The sequence below is a fragment of the Oncorhynchus mykiss genome, chromosome 1 (assembly GCF_013265735.2).
Source record: "Oncorhynchus mykiss isolate Arlee chromosome 1, USDA_OmykA_1.1, whole genome shotgun sequence".
NCBI classification, from domain to species: domain Eukaryota; kingdom Metazoa; phylum Chordata; class Actinopteri; order Salmoniformes; family Salmonidae; genus Oncorhynchus; species Oncorhynchus mykiss.
Window position 1 is genome coordinate 75,694,311 of NC_048565.1, and position 25,252 is coordinate 75,719,562.

Sequence of the window (25,252 nt, forward strand, 5' to 3'; positions counted from 1 at the left end):
CAATATGTGTTAAATGGCTTAGATTACATGTGTAATCAAACTCAGAGATGGATCTACATAGAAACATTTGGCTAGACCTTGTAGTGTAAAATATTGTATTTTAAATGTATCTACCTAGACTAAGCATTGTCCATGTCTAACCCAGAAATAATTTTAGTTTGATCATATAGTCCTCAGACTTGTTAGCCTGATGTAGTATCTATAGGTCAGAGGAACTTATGCAAATACTTTTCTTTGGAGGCCAAAATCACTTTCTTTTAACCATCGCCATGTGATGTCATTCACATAGCTGAGCTAAACTGACTTCTAGGGGTTATGATACCTGTGTTTTAGATTAGTCCCCTGGTAATCTCTACCAGTCGCAATGAGTCATGTTCTACACACAGGTGGCTGGTGTCACCTTAATTGGGGAGGTAGTAACACCTGGAATGGAATTTTGGAATGGTATCGAACACATTAAACACGTGGATACCATTCCGTTTACTCCATTCCAGAAATTATTAAGAGCCATCCTCCCCTCAGCAGCCTCCTGTGGTTCTAGATGAGCTTTCCTCTTCTGTTTCTGTGATTGTACATCAATCATTACATTCTCCTTGCTCAGACGTAGGCCTACAGGCCATACAATTGTTCCATGTACTTCAAGTCTGAGTAATAGCCAGTGATTTCAGCATTGACCACTTGCCCCAAAGCTGTTCATGAAGAAGTGTTCATTTAAATACATCTTGATCCCAGTTCAGTGCAAAAGCTTATTTGTATTTTAAAATGCTTTTATACATGCTACAACTTTGTTGCGAATTTGTACCTAACACACAACTATTGGGTAGGTTGTAGGCTAATAGTGGAATAGTGGAGGCACTATTGCTTGTCAACCAGTTCACCAAGCTCATCAAGCTTGACCAAGCTGGTCAACCAGGTAAACTGGATTTTCCAGAAAGGGCACATTTTTATTTTATCGTCAAGGAAGGACGTTATGATTTACAAACACTGATCTCAAATATCAGATTTTATGGTGTTACAGTAGTTATGTGCTCATTCCACACTGGGGGCAGTATACTTCTGCAGAACTATGCAGAAATGTATTCGCACACCCTCTCTTTGCGCTCCATCGAAAACACTTTTCTTTAAGTTTTTATCCAATCACACACACGTTTACTGACACAACTCGTCAAAGTCGCTTGGGCACTACAAAACATTATATTCGATGATTGGTCAACGGCTATCTTGTGGAGAAGTGACGCAATTTTCTTGGCCACATCCGAAGTCAGAGGGAGGGTAAATTTTAATGGCAGTCACTGGCGCTGTAAAATAAATTAAGTCCGGAATCTGGGAAGAATTCATGACAATTTCGGTTATCAATGTAGCTCTTTAAACGCGTTTTTTTCCTGGTACATCTGCGTCGTATTTGTAAACGGTAGCAATCGTTGTTTCACGAAGTTAAGGCTTGTTTTGTGCGATTACAGTACGCCGGAGTCAGACTAGGCCCAGCCGGGTGCAGAAGAAGCGGTCCCACTGAGTTGAGAGAGGTGTGTTTTCGGTGTTTTAAAGCGCATTTCGGACCATATCTTGTTTTAACATGTAACTAGGTACCTAATTTTGAGAGATGCATTTCGACACCTTTTTGTTACAGATAATAACATCTTTACGTTGCATTTGCTGGCTAGCAAACGTTAACGCGTTAGACATGTAAACATAGCTAGCTACAGTTAGCAGTAACGTTAGCTAACTACTATACATGGCTAATGCTGGTTCTTAGCAGATGTCCGGCCTTTTTCTTACATTGGCCCAGTCAGCGGTGTCATGAGTTGAGCGTTACTAGTTGGCCAGTGAGCTGGCTACGCAACATCGCGCCTATGTTTAATTTCAATGTGTAACTAGTTAGCTGGTTAACTAGCTGTTAACGTTACTAGTGCTGAAAATATCATAGATTGAGATCAGTGTTGAAAGGAAACGTTAGCTAACTAGAGCTGGATAGCTATCTAGCCGAATAAACTAACATTGATTGAGCTTAGTCGGCTAGTTAGATGCTGTAGGTAGCTACTGTGGTTTTAGTGAATCCATCATTGCAATGACCCCCATCACACCTAATTTATTAGAAACGTAATCTCGAACCTCAGCTGCAGAGCTAAAGCTGATAGCTAGTCGTTTGATTTAATCAGCTACTACATTATAAACGGTATTCAGGGAAAAACAACATCCAATCTATTTTGCAGGTAGGCCTTCACACCACCCACCAGCTTTGCATGAGATAAATATTGTTCTAGTTAACTAAATTTATTGTTTTCTCGTGTTACACCCACAGAGAATATGTAACATACATCAACATGACATCCAGATTTGGTAAAACCTACAGCCGTAAGGGAGGGGAGGCCAACTCCAAATTTGATGAGGTCTTCTCCAACAAGAAGGCCACACTGAGCACCAAATGGGGAGAAACCACTTACAAGGCCAAGCTGGGCTCCAAGCGGCCCCTTCAAAAGCCTGAGGTAGTCAAGTTACTCAAGAGGCCCCGCATTGAGGATGACGACAGCTCAGAGGATCCTTTTGGTTTTGACAGCGACGATGAGTCCAATCCTGTCACCTCCCACAGTGTGCCCCAGTCTGAACCAGCTGAAGGTGAGGCCAGTAATACGCCACCTGCTACAACCACAGTCCCAGTGGATAACAGTAGGAACAGCACAGCTACAGGTAAGAACTGGATGCAAGAAAACTGACTTAATGTTGGCTTTAAACATGTTGGACATGTTTTCATGGAAGGAGGCACTCAAAAGTCTAGCTTGAGCCTGTGTCTGTCTTAAAGTGCTCGTGTTTTGCAGCACCAACCACCTTCAGTAGAGCTGATGTGTGCGCTGTGTGTCTGGTGGGAACATGTTTCCACAGGTGCTTGTAGAATACTTGTATGTCTACAGTAGCTAAAGAACACCATGCATGTCTCTTGTATTTCATTTTTTGTTGTTGCATTTTTTATTATGTAAGGACAACTGCTTCACATGATCCTTGTGATATTGCTTATGATGAGAGCGGTGGTGTGTGGATATTTCTGGAGCAGATAAAGTGAAGGGCTCCCTTGTGAGCTTGTTACACTCTGCTGGCAGCTTCTGTGTCAGCTTATCTCGTCTTTGTCTCTCCCTGATAGCTCTCTAAAGAGAGATCAGGCTTTACTGTAACACTATCGTCTCAGCAGGTCTGTACCCATTTCATTTAGAATAACTGATTTAGAAATTATACAAACCAAACAACCGTGTTGAACAAAGTCTGAAACTGTATTTCACAATATAATGCTTGTGTAGAATGTAATAATGCTTCCTTCTGTTAACTTGCTTTTTCATCTGCTTTGTGCTCACAGGCAAGCAAACATTGTCTAATGAGGGTGCAGAAAAGAGTAGCCAGTCCTTGTACAGAAGTAAATCGGACAGTAACCAGAAGCCTATTGCTCAGTCCTCTGTTACAAAGACTGTGCCCAAGGACCCCTATGTGGAATGGAGCTTAATAGGGACCCAGAGGTCTTCTACCTCCTCCACTAGTATGGACCCTCTCCAGGAAAAAGACTCAGCTGAGGCACCAGGGTTTAGCGGAGACTCACAGTTCTCTTCTTCCCAGGATGGGCTCTCAGCTGGGATGAAAAGTGCTCAACAGGAGGCCCTGGCCGAGCCTGTTGTTGACAACCTTCCCCCCTCCCCGTTCCTCCTCAGGCCCTGCAACACTAGGAAATACATCCGTCCCAAACCCAACAAGGCCTCTGACGTTCCAGATGCTTCTGCTGCTTGCGACGTCAAACTGCCTGTAGCCGCCAGCGTTCCGGCTGCACTGAAGTCCAACAGTGTGTCCGCTGCCAGCGGTAGCGGCGGTGCTAATGCTAGCACGACGGTGGCCAAACCTGCTGGCAGGGGTCGGGTACGGGACTACACGGTGATGCATCCATCCTGCCTGTCGGTGTGTAACGTCACCATCCAGGACTCCATAGAGCGCAGCATGGACGAGCTCATCACCAGCACACCCCCTACTGACCTGGGGGAGGTGGGACGGCTGAGGAAGAAGGCAGACGTACTTCCAGCCAAACCCAACAGGTAAACGACTCCACGGGCTGTGGTCCAGACAGTACACTCTAACTCCTCCCTCCCACTGGTCCTTCATGACATGCTTGGTACTACTTGCTTGATATTGTACATGATATGGATATGTACACTACCGTTCAAAAGTTTAGGGTCACTTAGAAATGTCCATATTTTTGAAAGAAAATAATTAGATTTTTTTCTCCATTAATATAACATCAAATTGATCAGAAATACAGTGTAGACATTGTTAATGTTGTAAATGACTATTGTAACTGGAAACGGCAGATTTCTTTAAAAAAAATTATGGAATACTACGTAGGCATAGAGGCCCATTATCAGCAACCATCACTCCTGTGTTCCAATGGCATGTTGTGTTAGCTAATCTAAGTTTAGCATTTTGAAAGGCTAATTGATCATTAGAAAACCCTTTTGCAATTATGTTAGCATAGCTGAAAACTTGTGCTGATTTAAAGAAGCAATAAAACGGGCCTTCTTTAGACTAGTTGAGTATCTGGAGCATCAGCATTTGCAGGTTCGATTACAGGCTCAAAATGACCAGAAACAAAGAACTTTCTTCTGAAACTCGTCAGTCTATTCTTGTTCTGAGAAATGAAGGCTATTCCATGCGAGAAATTTGCCAAGAAACTAAAGATCTCGTACAACGCTGTGTACTACTCCCTTCACAGACCAGCGCAAACTGGCTCTAACAAGAATAGGAGGAATGGGACGCCCTGGTGCACAACTGGGCAAGAGGACAAGTACATTTGCATGTCTAGTTTGAGAAACATGCACCTCGCAAGTCCTCAACTTGCAGCTTCATTAAATAGTGCCCGCAAAACACCAGTCTCAACGTCAACCGTGAAGAGGCCACTCCAGGATGTTGGCCTTCTAAGCAGAGTTCCTCTGTTCAGTGTTTGTTATTTTTCCCATCTTAATCTTTTATTGGGCAGTCTGAGATGTGGCTTTTTCTTTGCAACTCTGCCTAGAAGGCCAGCATCCCGGAGTCGCCTTCTTTAAATTGGCACAACAGCCTTCAGCTGTGCTAAAATAATTGCAAAAGGGTTTTCTAATGATTAATTAGCCTTTCAAAATGATAAACTTGGATTAGCAAACACAACATGCCATTGGAACACAGGAGTGATGGTTGCTGATAATGGGCCTCTGTACGCCTATGTAGATATTCCATTAAAAATCAGCCGTTTCAGGCTACAATAGTCATTTACAACATTAACAATGTCTACACTGTATTACTGATCAATTTGATGTTATTCTTTTCTTTCAAGAACCAGGGCATTTAAGTGACCCCAAACTTTTGAACGGTGGTATACATTTACCGTTGAGCACGTAATGTCTTTTATACCCACTTACTTTAGTTTGCCCCTATAATTGTTTTCTATATGTGGTTTACCAAATTGTTCTACTACATTGAGACTTACGTGATTCTGTTCTCTCAATTTAAGCACCTCTTTTGTTTTTAGAAGACATTTGAATCCTTCGACTATGTTTTCGTGTGTTCCATGTCAGCTGCTGATTTGAAATTAAATGATTCTCCTCTTGTAACATCAGGTTCCGCACCACCCAGAGTAAATCCAAGAAGGAGACCAAGCTGGAATTTTTCGGCTTTGAGGACAAGGGTGACCAGGAGGGGGAGGATGGTGCGGACCCCACGGCCGGCGGCAGCAGCTACAAGATCAAGTACTTTGGCTTTGACGACCTCAGCGAGAGCGACAGTGACGAAGAGGATGGCACCCATGTCAAAGTGAAGAGGAAGGCCAAGAAGGCTGCAGCAGTGGCGGTAGCAGCCATGGCTGTTAGTGTGGATAGCCCTCAGCCCAGCGACTCTCAGGACAGCCAGAGCAGCAGCAATACAGGTGAGATAGATAGATATATATATATATATATATATATATATATATATATATATATATATATATATACTGTTGATGTTTATTTGTCTATAGGTAAAAAGGCTTTAGCTGTATGAAAAACAGGTGAGAGAGACTGTCATACTGTCAAAATATCAAATATTTGTTGCATGCTTCATAAACAACAGGTGTAGACCAACAGTGAAATGCTTACTTACGACCCTTCCCAACGCAAAGAGAAAAAAATGATAACACAAGGAATAGATGCATAATGAGTAATGTTAACTTGGCTATATACACAGGGTACCAGTACAGAGACTATGTGCAGGGGTACTAGGTAGATATGTACATATAACTAGGGAAAAGTGACTAGGAAACAGGATAGATAATAAACAGTAGCAGCAGCATATGTGATGAGTTAAAAGTTTGTGCAATGCAGATAGGTCAATGCAGATAGTTAACCTGGACTAATCATTTAGCAGGCTTGTGGGTAGATGATGTTCAGGGTCCTGTTGGTTCCAGACTTGTTGCATTGGCCCCACCTGCTGTGCGGTAGCAGAGAGCGCAGTCTATAACTTTGGTGGCTGGAGTCTTTGACAATGTTTAGGGCCTTCCTCTGACACCGCCTGGGTATAGAGGTCCTGGATGACAGGGAGCTCGGCCCCATTGATGTACTGGGCCATACGCACTACCCTCTAGCGCCTTGCTGTCAGATGCCAATTAGTTACCATACCAAGTGGTGATGCAGCAAGTCAAGATGCTATCAATGGTGCAGCTTTAGAACCTCTTGAGTATCTGAGTGCCCATGCCAAATCTTTTCAGCTTCCTGAGGGTGAAGAGGCATTATCGTGCCCTCTTCACGACTGTTGTTGTTTGTGTGTGTGTGTGAACAATGATAGTTTGTTAGGCTCATGCTTTGCTTACTGTCAGTTTGCCTTCACCATGTAACTGGATTTCTATTGTAGATGTATTTCTATCATGTTGATTCCACTGTTAACCTCATTGTGCTGCTCCCCCACTCAGATATTCTGGAGTTTTCTGATGACTCTAACCTTGGTGGGTCTGAAGAGCAGAAGGGTCGTTCAGGAAAACAAGGGGACACAACCAAGGAAATTGGCAGGAAGATCTTCAGTGGACCAAAAAAGGTGACTGAGGAGGGATGCACATTTCTGTCCGTTTTGCTGCCAGCTAACCTAACCTCGTTAACTGGTCAACAAACAGTTCCGTTTCTTCCTGACAGTAAAATTAGGCGACCCACAGAAAATAGCCTACTATGCATGCATACAAGGAACGGACAATAGCAAGCCTATCGTCTTAGTCAAAAGGCTATAGCCTATTATTGAACATGCAACTCTTGAAATGAAACCGCTAATAAAACGGCATTAAATATTTGCCAAAATGCAATTAGCTGGAAAACACAGTTCTAAACAGTGCAGCTAATGCGAGCGTTAAACTTAGGAAGATGGAGAATCTAATAGCAACCACTCGGATGGGTTGCTAATATGACTAGGATGGTGCTTCTGGACTAACGAAAGAAAGTTGATATGAAAACCAATAGAACAGGAGAGAAATTATGTCTTTATTAAAATAATAATAATGGCCTCCACATTTCTCTAGTTGGATTTCGCTAGGCTACTTTGAAGCAAGGTAAGAAAGACATGCCTCATTATTTGAAGTAAAATTAACTATTTAGGTTTCCAACAATTATACTGCCTCAAGCTCAAGTTGCAAAGTGGTGGGTGACTCGCTGATAGTCTGCCTACTGTTGATTATAGCCTATGCACTCGAATGAGAGGTGCGCCTGAATTACGTTGAGAAATAAATATAGCTATTTTTAATCGTGGCCATCTGTTTTAAACACTATTGCATTTAGAATTGTTGGTATTGGCACATTGCGCAATAACTGGTGCTTATAAAATGTTTTACTCCTGTGGCAGCTTTTTAAGGAGGTGCTGTCTGACAGGTGCTGTGCCGTTCCTCTCCTCAAACTAGGCTCTATATGCTGTGCGCGTGTGACAACTAAGATACTTAGCGACTAATGAAAATACATATGCACCAATTTAATACACATCATTATGCAAATTAACCTATAGACCGATAACCTGTCAAATGCATCTTCGGCGGCTAATCGATTTAACGGTTAACCATTCACATCCCTATGAGGAAGTTACGAAGTCTGATGTTTCTGTGTGTGGATTGTATATGTGTGTGTGAGATTGTGTATGGAAGGAGTTTTGTTTGTGTGTGTAGCTGTGCTCATGAGGTAACACTGATACGAGCAATAATTGCTGTCACTATGGGGACGATATGTTCAATATGTTTCAAGCACTCAAGGGTGAGTGAGCAGCCAGAGAACATTCTCTTTTGAAGGGGTAATTGTGCTGGAATCAATGGCAGGATCACGTCTGCTTTGCTTCACTGGATATATAAAAGCGTTTTTTTTGCCAGGCAGATGAATGGGACGGGCCTAATTACATGACTCTTCAGAAACGTCACAAGAACCTCTCTCCTCCACTCGAACATTTTACCAAATCAAGCGGAAAGTCGCACCATTTTCATAATTGACATGCCTAGATTGACCATGAAAATGAGTGATTAAGCCAGTTAAGAGGACCAACAGATTTGTTTTAATTCCAATAATAAGTAGTAACTGCACCAGCCACAGTAATACAGTCATACAGCAACAGTTGAACAACAGTCAATTCAGCAACAGTTCCTCAACAGTACTCTGCACTGTAAGAATTTCACTGTACTGTTTACACCTGCTGTATCTATCCAGTGCATGTTAAATCAAATGTTATTTGTTGTATGCGTCGAATGACAGGTGTAGACCTTACAGTGAAATGCCTACTTACAAGTCCTTAACCAACACTGCAGTTTTAAGAAAAAATGCAGAAAAGAAGAAACAGTTACAAATAATTTAAAGAGCAACAGTAAAATAACAATAGCGAGGCTATATACAAGGGGTACAGGTACATCAATGTGCGGGGACACCGGTTAGTCGAGGTAATATGTACACTACTCTTCAAAAGTCTGGGGTCACTTCGAAATGTCCTTGTTTTTGAAAGAAAAGCACTTATTTTTTTGGTCCATTTTAAAATAACATCAAATTGATCAGATAGTGGAGACATGATATTATTTTTTAAATATATTTACATAGGTGTACAGAGGCCCATTATCAGCAACCATCACTCCTGTGTTCCAATGGTATGTTTTGTCAGATAATCCAAGTTTATAATTTTAAAAGGCTAGTTGATCATTTGAAAAGCCTTTTGCAATTATGTTAGCACAGCTGAAAACTGTTCTACTGATTTAAAGAAGCAATAAAACTGGCCTTTAGACTAGTTGAGTATCTGGAGCATCAGCATTTGCTGGTTTGATTACAGGCTCAAAATGACCAAAAACAAAGAACTTTCTTCTGAAACTCGTCAGTCTATTCTTGTTCTGAGAAATGAAGGCTATTCGATGCGAGAAACTGCCAAGAAACTAAAGATCTGGTACTACTCCCTTCACAGAACAGAGCAAACTGGCTCTCACCAGAATAGAAAGAGGAGTGGGAGGCCCCGGTGCACAACTGAGAAAGAGGACAAGTATATTAGTGTCTAGTTTGAGAAACAGACCGCCCTCAAAACATCTGTCTCAACGTCAACAGTGAAGAGGCTACTCCGGGATGCTGGCCTTCTAAGCAGAGTTCCTCTGTCCAGTGTATGTGTTCTTTTGCCTATCTTAGTCTTTTATTTTTGTTGGCCAGTCTGAGATGGCTTTTTCTTGCAGCTCTGCCTAGAAGGCCCGCATCCCGGAGTCGCCTCTTCACTGTTGACTTTGAGACTGGTGTTTTGCGGGTACTATTTAATGAAGTTTCCAGTTGAGGACTTGTGAGGCGTCTGTTTCTTAAACTAGATACTCTAATCAAGCCATTCATTTGATGTTATGTAGTTTTGGGCTGAACTCAGACACAGACCTCAATCCCTCTATACCTCTCCCCCTCTGCGGGAGTGAGAGAGATCTCTGTAGAACTGTGATCCACAGTAACTTGATCCTCACAGGCCAGTCATGACAGCAGTGTGATGGCGATTGCATCGTCTGTGTACTTATTGGGGCCTATCCGTTCTCTCCAGAAATGTTCGATCGGGTTCAAGTCCAGGCTCTGACTGGGCCACTCAAGGACATTCAGAGACTTGTCCCCAAAGCCACTCCTGCGTTGTCTTTGCTATGTGCTTGGAGTCGTTGTCCTGTTGGAAGGAGAACCTTTGCCCAATTGTGAGGTCCTGAGTGCTATGGAGCAGGTTTTCATTAAGGATCTCTCTATACTTTGCGGCGTTCATCTTTCCCGCAATCCTGATTAGTCTGCCAGTCTCTGCCACTGAAAAACATGCCCACAGCATGATGCTGCCACTACCTTGCTTCGCCATAGGGATGGTGCCAGGTCTCCTCCAGACGTGACACTTGGCATTCAGGCCAAATAGTTCCTTCTTGGTTTCATCAGACCAGAGAATCTTGTTTCTCATGGTCTGAGAGTCTTTAGGTGCCTTCGGCAAACTCCAAGCAGGCTGACGTGCATTTTACTGAGGAGTGGCTTCCGCCTGGCCACTCTACCATAAAGGCTTGATTGGTGGAGTGCTGCAGAGGTTGTCCTTCTGGAATGTTCTCTCATCCCCACAGAGGAACTCTGAAGCTCTGTCAGAGGGACATCTCGTTCTTGGTCACCTCCAAGGCCCCCCTGATTGCTCAGTTTGGTCGGGCGGCCAGCTGTAGGCAGAGTCTTGGTGGTTCCAACCTTCTTCCATTTAAGAATGATGGAGGTCACTGTTCTTGGGAACCTTCAATGCTTCCGTCATTTTCTGGTTCCCTAACCCAGATCTGTGCCTCGACACAATCCTGTCTCGGAGCTCTACGGACAATTCCTTCAACCTTATGGCTTGGTTTTTGCTCTGACTTGCACTGTCAACTGTGGGACCTTATATAGACAGGTGTGTGCCTTTCCAAATCATGTCCAATTAATTGAATTTACCACAGGTTTGTCATTATGGGGTATTGTTTGTAGATTGCTGAGGATTTTAAAATATATATATATATATATATATATATACTACTTTCTTTATATTAATTAATTATTAAGGCTGTAACGTAACAAAGTGAAAAGTCAAGGGGTCTGAGTAATTTACCAAGACATTAGTTATTCTATCTATTAGGTAATACATTCTTTCCGCTGCCATTTGTCACATGATCTATTTCACAGACGACAAATTATCCACCCATATCTAGCGTATTTTGTTTTGTTGACATTTGAAAGGTTTACAGACATTTGCTCTTTCCATCAGCTCCATCATTATTTTTTTTGGTCTGACATACTTTACTCACATACTTGTTTTGATGGAACATGCAAAAATATAAACCGCTCATTGTAGCTCTGCCACAAAAATGGAAAAGGCAATTACTCAAAAGAGAGGAATTAATTAGGTTGTCTGCCGCCAATCAAAAACCACGCATGGCTTAAAATTACTAGTGTGAATCATAAAATATATCAGTTTCACTTCAGGTTGAGAGGTTTGACAACATACAGCTTAAAATTCAAGACAGATTTCATGTCACAATATGAACTGATACAAAACATTTGACGCATCAATCCATTATTTTCAATTTAAACTAAAATTCCCGCTACACACAAATAATGTGCAATGTATGGGGCATTGAACAGTCAGCTCTGTGAAAAGAATGCAATGAAGAAACAGAATCAATAGATCATCTCTTTTTGTACTGTCTTTCGGTGGCTCGCATTTGCAGTCAGGTCTAGCAGTGGTTGTTAATGTCTGTGCTCAGGTGAACCTACAAACAGTACTGTTAGATCTGAAAAACCACAGTCTATTCATGGAAAATATGATTATACTCTTAGGTAAAATATTTATTTGTTGGGCAATATCTGTAGACATGGTACAAATAGTGTTTCAAGACCCTTGTGACATCACAGTAAAACAAGATGTAGCACAATTGTGATAGTGGGAAAGATGGATTAGTCTGTGGACATGAGGGATTGGTTGATTTGCCGATTCACTTGGAGTCCAGAACATACTTTATACTGCATGTTCAAAACATTATGAACACCTGCTCTTTCCATGACATACTGACCAGGTGCAACTCAATATTAGGAGGGTTCTTAATATTTTATAGTGTGTGTGATATATATCACACACACAGTACCAGTCAAAAGTTTGGATGCGTACTCATTCAAGGATTTTTCTTTATTTGGACTATTTTCTAGAATAATAATGAATACATAAACTATGAAGCATATTTTGATTTGTTACTACATGATTCCATGTGTTATTCCATAGTTGTGATGTCTTCACTATTTTACAATGTAGAAAATTGTAAAAATAAAGAAACCCTTGAATGAGTAGGTGTGTCCAAAATGTGTTGACAGGTACTGTTTCCACCAGGTCCTCCCACCATGGGTGGGTGGTGAGGGCAAGGGAAGGTGGTGGTGAGGGCAAGGGAAGGTGGTGGTGAGGGCAAGGGAAGGTGGTGGTGAGGGGAAGGTGGTGGTGAGGGCAAGGAGGGGAAACGGAATCAGAAATTATGCAAGTAATGTTTTTTTCGAAACCAATCGGTCTGCTGGTTTCATAGCAACAAAAAAATCCCACATGGTTTGTGTTAATCACAACACCTCTCAATATAGGCAAGTCATATTCAGGACATGCACTAGACCAGGGTTTCCCAAACTTGGCCCTGGGGCCCACCTGGGTCCATGTTTTTTATTTGCTCGAGCACTACAAAGCTAATTCAAAGAATCACAGCTTGATAATGAGTTGGTTACTTGAATCAGCTGTGTAGTGCTAGGGCAAAACCCAAAACGTGCACCAAGGGGGGACCCAGGACCGAGTTTGCTAAACCCTGCATTAGACGACTTCAGAAATGGATAGTTTTCCATTAGAATGCAGTGTCTGAACATACCCATTTCCTAGGTAGACCTATTCGGTATCATTAAAACATAAAGCATGTCTGATGTTTGTATTCCTTCCATCACAAACTCACCACTTTTATAGCAGATCTAATGGTTTTTTTTCTCCAAATGGATAGAATTTTTATTAAAGTGAGCTTCCTGAGTCGTGGAGATGATAGGATAATAGTATAAGATGAACTTAAATGTCCCCAAGGTGCGATTTAGGGGACTAATCTATTTATTTCGGAAGTCAGTTTTGGTCAAAGTGAAAAGAAGTGACCGTTTTTGTCCAGGAGTCTTCAGAGAGCCACGTAGCGTCATAAGTCTAGACGTTATGAAGTTGTTTATTATACAATTCTACACTATTAGCTCCTATGGTATTGTGATGAGACTAATAATAAGTCAGATTTATCTAGTAACTACTGTTCCCAAAAAGTCTAGGTTTGTTTTGCTAGTTCATCATGAATCCTTTCTACTACTTCTGAAAGCTGTACTTTAATCATTCCCAGTGCTACTGTACTTCAAATCAAATCAAATCAAAATCAAATCAAATTTTATTTGTCACATACACATGGTTAGCAGATGTTAATGCGAGTGTAGCGAAATGCTTGTGCTTCTAGTTCCGACAATGCAGTAATAACAAGTAATCTAACTAACAATTCCAAAACTACTGTCTTGTACACAGTGTAAGGGGATAAAGAATATGTACATAAGGATATATGAATGAGTGATGGTACAGAGCAGCATAGGCAAGATACAGTAGATGGTATCGAGTACAGTATGTACAAATGAGATGAGTATGTAAACAGTGGCATAGTTTAAAGTGGCTAGTGATACATGATTACATAAGGATACAGTCGATGATATAGAGTACAGTATATACGTATGCATATGAGATGAATAATGTAGGGTATGTAACATTATATAAGGTAGCATTGTTTAAAGTGGCTAGTGATATATTTACATCATTTCCCATCAATTCCCATTATTAAAGTGGCTGGAGTTGTGTCAGTGTGTTGGCAGCAGCCACTCAGTGTTAGTGGTGGCTGTTTAACAGTCTGATGGCCTTGAGATAGAAGCTGTTTTTCAGTCTCTCGGTCCCAGCTTTGATGCACCTGTACTGACCTCGCCTTCTGGATGATAGCGGGGTGAACAGGCAGTGGCTCGGGTGGTTGATGTCCTTGATGATCTTTATGGCCTTCCTGTGACATCGGGTGGTGTAGGTGTCCTGGAGGGCAGGTAGTTTGCCCCCGGTGATGCGTTGTGCAGACCTCACTACCCTCTGGAGAGCCTTACGGTTGAGGGCGGTGCAGTTGCCATACCAGGCGGTGATACAGCCCGCCAGGATGCTCTCGATTGTGCATCTGTAGAAGTTTGAGTGCTTTTGGTGACAAGCCGAATTTCTTCAGCCTCCTGAGGTTGAAGAGGCGCTGCTGCGCCTTCTTCACGATGCTGTCTGTGTGAGTGGACCAATTCAGTCTGTGATGTGTATGCCATACTTACCATGTACCTGTGGTTGTGTGTTGTGCAGTCCCCTGCTAAAGCTGTGTACAATGCTCGCCACTGGAACCAGCCTGAGCCTGAGGAGATTCCCCTGCCACCACTTGCCTGCGCGCACACTGCTCCGGTGAGAACTACTCTAGGACACTGCCAGGTCTCTGCCTTACACTGGTCACACACAGATTCGCACACCACGCACACCATGTATTGAATTTGCGATCTCTAGTAAGCCGATAACATTGCGTTGTCTAACAATGCGTTGTCCTAGAAATAATGCATTGCCCAAATAGCAGCCTCACCTACTTGAGATTTCAGAGGGGGAAATTTAAATCAATATTAGCTGTGTTCTGCTTAGTCAAGACTTTGAAAATGTCCCAATAGGAGACATTTTAGATTGTCCAAGGGCACCTGGAACTAGATTTAGTTTGTCTCGTCTAACTTTGCTTTTTGATTTATTCCCCTCTCCAGGCCAGCATATCGAGTGGAAGTAGCAAGGACACCAATTCTCACAAAGACGACGGTCTGTTCAAAGCGCCTCCCCCACCGCCCAAAGTCATCAAGTCTGTGACCATCCCCACTCAGCCTTACCAGGACATCGTCACAGCTCTCAAATGCAGGAAGGAACACAAGGAGGTGAGCCAGGCATGCTGGGTGACACTTCACTCCCTCGACAGTCGGCATGATCTTTGCACTGTTATCATCACCTGACCACTTATCTGCCATTTTCACAATTTGCGTTTGCGTGCTTGTATGGATTATTTTTTTCTCTCCTGCAGGCCACTCTGTCGTTATTCATTCCAAACACAGTTTAGACTGTTGATGTCCATTTAGAGCACCGTGTAAAGCTTGTCTTCAATTTAAAACACAGTATGGGCAGGAGGGTTCCTGAGGAGCATGCTGTTTCATTAAGGCCTAGCCACAACTAGCAGATTTGTGCTCTTGACCAGACAGTTGGTTGCACATCCCCCTTACCAAGAGGAACTGAACCAAATCGATCTTGTTGGGCAGTGTCTTCGCCTTAGAAAACCTCTGGTGGCCTGTGTACACACAAATAGTTATTGATAAGGGAGTATTATCCCAGACAGCTAATGGAACTAATCGAGTGGAGCCGCTTTGCATGCTGTGAAAATGTTAGCTTTTTCTTTCTTTGGACAGACACATGCACACAGACACTTGCATTAGATAACAATTTTAAATCATGGTTATTTTGCTCAATGTTCAGTGCCATTTTCTTGTGTAAATGTCAGTCATTATCTCTTCCCCCTTGTAGCTGTACACGGTTGTGCATAATGTGAAGCACTTCAACGATGTGGTAGAGTTTGGTGAAAACCAGGAGTTCACTGATGACTTTGAGTACCTGGAGACAGGCCTGAAGAGCAGCCAGCCACTCAACACACGATGCCTTAGGTAAGATAAACCCACTCAACATTGTCCACCTTGGCAAAAAGAGCTCTTATTTAACATGTCCATATTCACACACACACACAGAGAGTGCCTTCGGAAAGAATTCCGACCCCTTGACTTTTTCCAAATGTTATTGTGTTACAGCCTTATTCTAAAATGCATTGAGGAATTTTCTTCATTTAGTCTGCACAATATCCCGTAATGACAAAATGAAAACAGGTTTTTAGAATTTTTTGCAAATGTATTAAAAATAAAAAGCAGTATTCAGTTCCTCAGACCCTATGCTAAGAGACTTGAAATTGAGCTCCGGTGCATCCTGTTTCCAATGATCATCCTTGATGTTTATACAACTTTTATTGGAGTCTACCTGTAGTAAATTAAATTGATTGGACATGATTTGGAAAGGCACCTGTCAATATAAGGTCCCACAGTTGACAGTGCATGTCAGAGCTAAAACCAATCCATGAGGTTGAAGGAATCCAAGACAGGATTTTGTCGAGGCACAGACCTGGGGAAGGTTACCAAAACATTTCTGCAGCAATTAAGATCTCCAAGAACATCATGGCCTCCATTCTTAAATGGAAGAAGTTCGGAAGACTATCTAGAGCTGGCTGCCCAGCCAAACTGCGCAATAGTGGGAGAAGGGTCTTGGTAAGGGAGGTGAACCCGAACCCAACAAACCTAAGCACACAGCCAAGACGATGCAGGAGTGGTTTCAGGACAAGTGTATGAATGTACTTCAGTGGCCCAGACTTAAACCTGATCGAACATCTCTGGAGCTACCTGAACATAGCTGTGCTGCATCGCTCCCCATCCAACCTGACCGATCTGTAGAGCAGAATGGCAGATATTTCCCAAATACAGGCATGCCAAGCTTGTGGCGTCATACCCAAGAAGAATCGAGGCTGTAGTCGCTGCCAAAGGTACTTCAACAAAGTCCTGACTAAAGTGTCTGAATACTTATGTAAATGTGAAGTCAGAAGTTTACATACACTTAGTTTGGAGTCATTAACTCGTTTTTCAACCACTCCACAAATTTCTTGTTAACAAACTATACTTTTGGCAAGTCGTTTAGGACATCTACTTTGTGCATGACACAAGTAATTTTTCCAACAATTGTTTACAGACAGATTTATTTCACTTATAATTCACTATATCACAATTCCAGTGGGTCAGAAGATTACATACACTAAGTTGACTGTGCCTTTTTAAAAATGTCATGTCTTTAGAAGCTTCTGATAGGCTAATTGACATCTGAGTCAATTGGAGGTGTACTTTTAAGTGCATTTCAAGGCCTAGCTTTCAAACTCAGCACCTCTTTGCTTGACATCATGGGGAAATTAAAAGAAATCAGCCAAGACTTCAGAAAAACAAATTATAGACCTCCAAGTCTAGTTTATCCTTTGGAGCAATTTCCAAACGCCTGAAGGTACAACGTTCATCTGTACAAACAATAGCAAGTATAAACACCATGGGACCACGCAGCCGCCATACCGCTCAGGAGGAGATGCGTTCTGTCTCCTGGAGATGAATGTACTTTTGTGCGAAAAGTGCAAATCAATCCAAGAACAACAGCAAAGGACCTTGTGAAGATGCTGGAGGAAACGGGTACAAAAGTATCTATATCCACAGTAAAACGAGTCCTATATCGACACAACCTGAAAAGCCGCTCAGCAAGGAAGAAGCCACTGCTCCAAAACCGCCAATAAAAAGCCAGACTACGTTTTGCAACTGCACATGGGGACAAAGATCGTACTCTTTGGAGAAATGTCCTCTGGTCTAATGAAACAAAAATATAACTGTTTGGCCATAATGACCATTGTTATGTTTGAAGGATAAAGGGGTAGGCTTGCAATTCGAAGAACACCATCGCAACTGTGAAACACGCAGGTGGCAGCATAATTTTGTGGGTGTGCTTTGCTGCAGGAGGGACTGGTGCACTTAACAAAATAGATGGCATCATGAGGAGGAAAAATATATGTATCTCAAGACATCCACCAGGAAGCGAAAGCTTGGTCTCAAATGTGTCTTCCAAATAGACAATCACCCCAAGCATACTTCCAAAGTTGTGGCAAAATGGCTGAAGGACAACACAGTCAACGTATTTTAATGGCCATCACAAAGCCCTGACCTCAATCCTATAGAAAAATCCTGGGCAGAACTGAAATAGCGTGTGCGAGCAAGGAGGCCTACAAACCTGATTCGGTTACACCAGCTCTGTCAGGAGGAATGGGCCAAAATTCAGCTTGTGGATGGCTACATGAAACGTTTGACCCAAGTTAAACAATTTAAAGGCAATGCTGCCAAGTACTAATTGAGTTTATGTAAACTTCTGACCCACTGGGAATGTGATGAAAGAAATAAAAAAGCTGAAATATATCCTTCTCTCTACTATTATTCTGCCATTTCGCATTCTTAAAATAAAGTGGTGATCCTAACTGACGTAAGACAGGGAATTTTTACTAGGATTAAATGTCAGGAATTGTGAAACATTTAAACTCAGTTTATGTAAACTTCCGAATTCAACTGTATATGTGGTTATATATTTTTAAACCAGTTTTTGCTTTGTCATTATGGCATATTGTGTGTAGATTGAGAGGGGTGTGTGATTGTAATACATTTTAGAATAAGGCTGTAATGTAACAAAATGTGGAAAAGGTCAAGTGGTCTGAATACTTTCCGAAGGCACTGAGTGCTCAATCCAAGAGGACAACATGGAGCGATTATTTATATATATTTAAGCATCTTTCATTATTTTTACTTGTCCACTTAATCCTTTTATGTGCTCTTGTCCTCTGAACTTCTTTCAACACTCTCCCCCTCTCTTGCGCCTCTCTCTAGTATAATCAGTTTAGCCGCAAGGTGTGCAATGCCCAGTTTCCGGATGCACCTACGGGCCAGAGGGAAGGTGGCTCAGGTCTTCAAGATGTTGAATGATGCCCCGCTGCATCCGGTAGGAATCTGACGTCTACAACCAAAATTGACTCAAACTGTAGTAACTGACCCAAACTAATGGTAACAAAACCAGTGTGTTTCAATAAATCTACCTCAGCTTATTTGTGGCGATGACCTATTTGTCCTGTAGACACTTCACATTTTGCTATTGAACCTGAATTTGAATAAACAAGGACAATATTTAAGATCTTCCCCTGCAACCAAATGCTTTTGAACTGATGGTTGCCGTTCTCCCTTCACTCTTCTCCAGAACCTGGCCCTGTGTACTGCCTCTCTGATGTACATCCTAAGCAGAGACAGGTTAAACATGGACCTGGACCGGGCCAGTCTGGAGCTGATGATCAGACTGTTGGAGCTGGAGCACGACCACTCGGGCCACCACCAGGACCAGCTCACTGCCAAGGAGATGACCAAGGTCAAGGAGAAGATCCGCAAGCTATGTGAGACAGTTCACAACAAGCACCTGGACTTGGAGAACATCACGGTACGCGGGGTTAATCACAATAATGTCTTTGTATTGATGATGGTGAGTTGGATTTCTATAGCGCTTTGTTTGTTTTGCAGTCGTGTCACCTGGCCATGGAGACCCTGTTGTCTCTGACCTCGAAGAGGGCCGGGGACTGGTTCAAAGAGGAGCTGCGCTTACTGGGAGGCCTGGACCACATTGTAGATAAAGGTGTGTGTTGTAACAGTTTTGACTTGAGGTTATTTTTTGTTAAGGCTGCCAGGTAGGTTATGAAATGTTTGATTTGTCCTTTTTACTTTGAGTTGGTCTCATCTGGCAGTCAAGTCTACAGCAATACAAAGGACTCACGTAAAAGTCAGTACTGGGAAATACACTTTTCATAAACTGTTAAACATTGAAATGACTGCAACTATTTGAATATTTTGCATTTGTTGTATTATAAAACATTAATGATCCAATAAATACAAGTCACTACTTATTATTTATTATTATTATTATTATGTTCACTTAAGATGCAACTTATGAGACTTCCTATCTAGGACATCTTACTTTGTTAGAACATAGTCATTGGCATACATGTGAATTATTGTCTTCTGCAGTGAAAGAATGTGTTCAGAACCTGAGCCAAGAGGAAGACAAGGAGAAGCTGGTGTCATCGCTATGGGGGGCAGAGAGGTGTCTAAGAGTACTGGACAGTGTAAGTACAACATCAAGGAGTGTTGGCAGGCTCAGAGGTTTGAAATCCATTCATTGAATACAAGAGGGGAAAGTACATTGACTCTGCACTCTCCGCCTCATCTGACCAGCTTTGATTTGACAATTGAAAAGGCATTTCAACATCAGTCTAGTGTGTCTTTCTGTCTTTCCATTGCAGGTGACTGTCCAGAACCCAGAGAACCAGGGCTACCTGATCGCTTACAAGGACTCTCAGCTCATAGTGTCCTCTGCCAGGTGAGACTGAAACGCATGCTAATCTTTTGACACCCACGCTCGCTTACTCCATCGCTCGCTCGCTCCATCTTGCGTTCTCTCTATCGCTCGCGCCATCTCGCTTTCTCTCTCTTGCTTCATTTCTCTCTCTTGCTTCATCTCTCTCAGAGGTTTGCGGTACTGTGAGGACATGATTCAGCGCTACAGCCGGGAGGTGAACAGCTCTCTGTGTTCGTCAGGCACGGCGCTGCCCCACTGCAGCTTCAGCAACGTGGGCAAGGCCGTTGAGGACTGCATGAGGGCAGTCATAGGGGTGCTACTCAATCTCACCCACGACAATGGTAATATCACTGCATCAACATGACCTCTACATCGAGCAACATTGTAGCTAGCGCCATGCGTTCCCAATCCTAGTGCCTTGTTTCTCTGCTACTCGTCTCTTTTGATCGCATCCCAGCTGTGCTAAATTCCTCATAACACACCCCAGCTAGCTGCAGGGTGGCGGCAGAGTGGTAACTCTGGACTGTACTGTGTTTTATTTTAGAGTGGGGAAGCACCAAGACTGGAGAGCAGGACCGGCTCATCATCACAGCACTCAACTGTGTCCTACGGGTCCCACGCTACATACCCCAGGAACAACGCTTTGACATCAGAGTCCTGGTGAGAGGCGCTGTGTGTGTTGTAGGCCTTAATGGAAATGATTACACAAATCCAGTTACTTGTACCCATCTTTGAAACATGTGGTTCCTGTGTACCCACTTCATTGAAGTGCCACTTAATGAATGCCTAGGTAGTAATTAAAACCGAAGCTTCAATGTAGTAATTGCAGGTTGTTTGTGCTCAATGTTTTATTATGGGTCTCAATGAAGTGCATGTCCTTGAGCCTTTTTAACAGCATCGCTCCTCTCCTCCTGTCTGTGTGTGTGTGCACGCTGGTACAGGGCTTGGGGCTGCTGATTAACCTGGTGGAGTACAGTGCCAGAAACCGCCACTGTCTGGTGGACATGGAGTTCACCAGTTCAACCAGCCCTGAAGGCATCCAGGGAGAGGCAGGGGGAGAAGAGACCCAGACCCCTGAAGGTATCCAGGGAGAGGCAGGGGGAGAAGAGACCCAGACCCCTGAAGGTATCCAGGGAGAGGCAGGGGGAGAAGAGACCCAGACCCCTGAAGGCATCCAGGGAGAGGCAGGGGGAGAAGAGACCCAGACCCCTGAAGGCATCCAGGGAGAGGCAGGGGGAGAAGAGACCCAGACCCCTGAACAATTCCTAGCCTCCACAGATCCAGCTACAGCAGCCCTTACAGAGGGTGAGGCTGAGAAGAAGACCAAGGGCTGCTCTTCAAGTGCCCTGGCTGCTCTGGTGCAGGTTATTACCACTTCAGAATCATTTTGAAGGGAATTTGTAGCAAGAAGATCGAAAAACACGGGTTATTGAGTTACTCTTGTGCATTTGTCTGCGTCTTCCCTAAGTACATAGAGTAGCCCCCGGCTGAATTCCTTTTTGCCGAATGAGCTCTTTTGGTGTCCTCTGGTACATTCTAATGCCTTGATTCCATTAGAAATACACAGCGACATTATTGACTTTACCTCCCAGATTGGAAAATGTGTCGTGAATTGTCGAAAGGCATTATTTTTACAATTTAAATTACTGAAAAATGTATGAATTACGTGTATTGTTAGTTATTTTGGATATCGTCTAGGCCTATATGATCAGGAATATTTAGTAAAGTGTTTTATCGTTCTGATTTTACTTAGCCTAAATTCATTTCAATAGATCATTAGGTAGGGCCCTATAAAATCTGTTTATTTGTTGCCTGATCTCGTTTAGTTTTGTCAAATTTATTTTTTGGTTTTTCCAGGTTCCCAAATTTCTATATTTTGTCAGGTTTTTGCTCTCAGATCACTTTTTTTTATATTTTTTTTTTATAGATCATCCAATTTAGTTGGTTTTCTAAGTCCACAACAATGCTTAAGCCACATGAGACCACTTTTGAGGTCTGGGAAAAATCTGAGATGTAGATTTTTGACTGTCAAAATCATCGCTAACGGCTACACAAAGTGGTAGACGCGTGCACACACACGCAGATGGGGGCATTCTCGTTGGCTTTTAGAAAGTTGCAGGAAATGGGATTCACGGATGCATTCTGTTCATGTCGTATGATTATCTCGGGAAAAGAATGCCTTTTCAATACATTTAGTTTATTCGCTACTAAGGTCAATACATTTAGTTTATTCGCTACTAAGGTCAATACATTTAGTTTATTCGCTACTAAGGTCAATACATTTAGTTTATTCGCTACTAAGGTCAATACATTTAGTTTATTCGCTACTAAGGTCAATACATTTAGTTTATTCGCTACTAAGGTCAATACATTTAGTTTATTCGCTACTAAGGTCAATACATTTTTGAATGTTGTTGAATTCTGTTTTAATACCTGGATTTCATGATGATCATATTTGGACCAGAATGAGGCTCTCCTCTACCTATTGTTCCTGCAGTGATGATTCACCATCTTCATTGAATGTTTTCATAATTTATCTGCAGATAATCACCAAAAAGCCTAGGCACATCAGGAGCCTGTGCAAAGTAGTGAGCCAAATAAACGTCTCTCTCGCCGACGCGATCGTTAGGCCACACTGACCGACTAGACGAGTCACTCACTTTTAGCATCACTGTCTGGCAAAACCCTTTGGTTTACTTGCCCCAATGCGATAATGTGGTCATAACTACTTTGCATCATTTAATAATGGTAAAGGGATATAGGAGATGGACTTGATTCAGTCAGTTGGACACCTTTTTATAAACTAGTCAACACTTGCTGTGCACTTGTCAAAGCACAGTAAATAGACTGTGAAACACCCTAAAGGAAATAAATGAATGTGCCAGAAAACACTAATTAGGCTGTTGTGGATTTCAACTAATTGTTACCACTGACATGCAGATTCACGAGCATCATGTTCTCTTCCTCTGTAAAGAAATTTGACGGCAACCAACCACAAGCACACACATTGTACTGGGAGGCAGAATGTGTTTTCCTGTCATCGCTTGCTTTGTGACTGACATGAGCCTATCCTATCAATAGATTGCTAGAAAGATTCATATTGTTCATCTTAGTTAATATGAAGTGGAATAAGTAGCCGGCTGAAAATGAGTCTGTTACCGGATGATTAGCCGACGGCCAGAGCTAATGTCTGTCTGGCAGGAGTTTGACTGTCTTTTCCTCCGCCCACAGTTCTTCTTGGAGAGGGAGCGAGCAGCCATATTGGCTGAGGCGCAGACAGATGACCTCATCAGCGAACCTCCCAAGCCCCAGGACCAGAGCGGGGAGTGGCAGGAGACATCGGGCGAGATCCAGTGGGTCGCTGCAGAAACCAACGACGGTGAGAATGACAAGGAAAAGGACACAAAGAAAGACGAGGAAGACGAGGAGCTGGATCTCAACAAAGGTAAAGATGTGGGTCTGTGTAAAATATTTTTTTGTAACGGTTTCCAATAGTATCACTACTCCATGTTGAGTGTTGTTCTCCTTCACCCTCTCTGTGGTGGTGTAGCTCTGCAACATGCTGGGAAGCACATGGAGGACAGCATTGTGGCTTCCTACACAGCTCTGCTCCTGGGTTGTCTGTGTCAGGGCAGTCAGGTAAGCTTCCGGCAAACTAGCGACAACCATGTTCCTCATTCCTCGCACTGGGGGTGCAGGCTTTTGTTCCATCTCAGCACTAACACACCTGATTCAACTAATCAATAAAGGGCTTGATTAAGTTAGCAGGTTTTAAGTACAGATGTAGGATTTTAATTTGAACCAGTTTGCTACAGCAGGAAAATAATCCTGCAGCAACAGGAAATGTGGATTATACTTGGACATTAGGAGTTGATTTGATTTTCCATTACAGAAAATGTCTTGAATTCCAAAGTGGAAATTATAAACTTCAGAAGCCTTTTTAAACCTCAAATAGCCTACAATTTTTTAATTACAGGAATGTTGTCCTGCAACAGGCTGATCAAATTAAGATCCTACATCTGTATAGGCTACTGCAAACCAGTGCCATTCTTCTGTCTTGATGGTAGGTCTCTTAGAGTGGCGTTTTTCTTAGAGCATTTTGCTAATAGTGTTATCTGTGCAGTGCTAGTATTTTCCCCTTGCAAAATATCAGGAAGAGAAATTGAATCTTGACAATGGCAATAATCTTGGACCGACTCTTCTCTGTATACATCAATGATGTCGCTCTTGCTGCTGGTGAGTCTCTGATCCACCTCTACGCAGACGACACCATTCTGTATACTTCTGGCCCTTCTTTGGACACTGTGTTAACAACCCTCCAAGCAAGCTTCAATGCCATACAACTCTCCTTCCGTGGCCTCCAATTGCTCTTAAATACAAGTAAAACTAAATGCATGCTCTTGAACCGATCGCTGCCTGCACCTGCCCGCCTGTCCAACATCACTACTCTGGACGGCTCTGACTTAGAATACGTGGACAACTACAAATACCTAGGTGTCTGGTTAGACTGTAAACTCTCCTTCCAGACCCACATCAAACATCTCCAATCCAAAGTTAAATCTAGAATTGGCTTCCTATTTCGCAACAAAGCATCCTTCACTCATGCTGCCAAACATACCCTTTTAAAACTGACCAACCCACCAATCCTCGACTTCGGTGATGTCATTTACAAAATATAGCCTCCAATACCCTACTAAACAAATTGGATGCAGTCTATCACACTGCCATCCGTTTTGTCACCAAAGCCCCATATACTACCCACCATTGCGACGTGTACACTCTCGTTGGCTGGCCCTCGCTTCATACTCGTCACCAAACCCACTGGCTCCATGTCATCTACAAGACCCTGCTAGGTAAAGTCCCCCCTTATCTCAGCTCGCTGGTCGCCATAGCATCACCCACCTGTAGCACGCGCTCCAGCAGGTATATCTCTCTGGTCACCCCCAAAACCAATTCTTTCTTTGGCCGCCTCTCCTTCCAGTTCTCTGCTGCCAATGACTGGAACAAACTACAAAATTCTCAAACTGGAAACACTTATCTCTCTCACTAGCTTTAAGCACCAGCTGTCAGAGAAGCTCACAGATTACTGCACCTGCACATAGCCCACCTATAATTTAGCCCAAACAACTACCTCTTTCCC

At 42.7% G+C, this 25,252-nt stretch overlaps 1 protein-coding gene across 5 annotated transcripts in view; it reads left to right on the forward strand.

The window, feature by feature from the left end:
• Nucleotides 1–1,121: 1,121 nt before the first annotated feature.
• Nucleotides 1,122–25,252, forward strand: part of LOC110529516 (wings apart-like protein homolog) — a 28,722-nt gene continuing 4,591 nt past the window's right edge. Inside the window, exons 1-19 of one of the 5 annotated variants that reach the window (XM_021611780.2) lie at nt 1,124–1,523; nt 2,300–2,685; nt 3,344–4,064; nt 5,619–5,923; nt 6,941–7,062; nt 14,389–14,484; nt 14,826–14,990; nt 15,628–15,764; nt 18,603–18,714; nt 18,967–19,200; nt 19,281–19,392; nt 19,782–19,879; nt 20,057–20,133; nt 20,281–20,453; nt 20,657–20,772; nt 21,054–21,161; nt 21,207–21,476; nt 23,344–23,557; nt 23,663–23,751. In XM_021611780.2, the coding sequence (XP_021467455.1) occupies nt 2,322–2,685; nt 3,344–4,064; nt 5,619–5,923; nt 6,941–7,062; nt 14,389–14,484; nt 14,826–14,990; nt 15,628–15,764; nt 18,603–18,714; nt 18,967–19,200; nt 19,281–19,392; nt 19,782–19,879; nt 20,057–20,133; nt 20,281–20,453; nt 20,657–20,772; nt 21,054–21,161; nt 21,207–21,476; nt 23,344–23,557; nt 23,663–23,751 (3,513 nt within the window). In that variant the 5' untranslated portion in view covers nt 1,124–1,523; nt 2,300–2,321. Of the gene's footprint in view, nt 1,524–1,570; nt 2,211–2,299; nt 2,686–3,343; nt 4,065–5,618; nt 5,924–6,940; nt 7,063–14,388; nt 14,485–14,825; nt 14,991–15,627; nt 15,765–18,602; nt 18,715–18,966; nt 19,201–19,280; nt 19,393–19,781; nt 19,880–20,056; nt 20,134–20,280; nt 20,454–20,656; nt 20,773–21,053; nt 21,477–23,343; nt 23,558–23,662; nt 23,752–25,252 lie in introns of those variants that run through there. The other 4 variants (XM_036985512.1, XM_036985510.1, XM_021611764.2 and 1 more) reach the window with 4 other exon arrangements.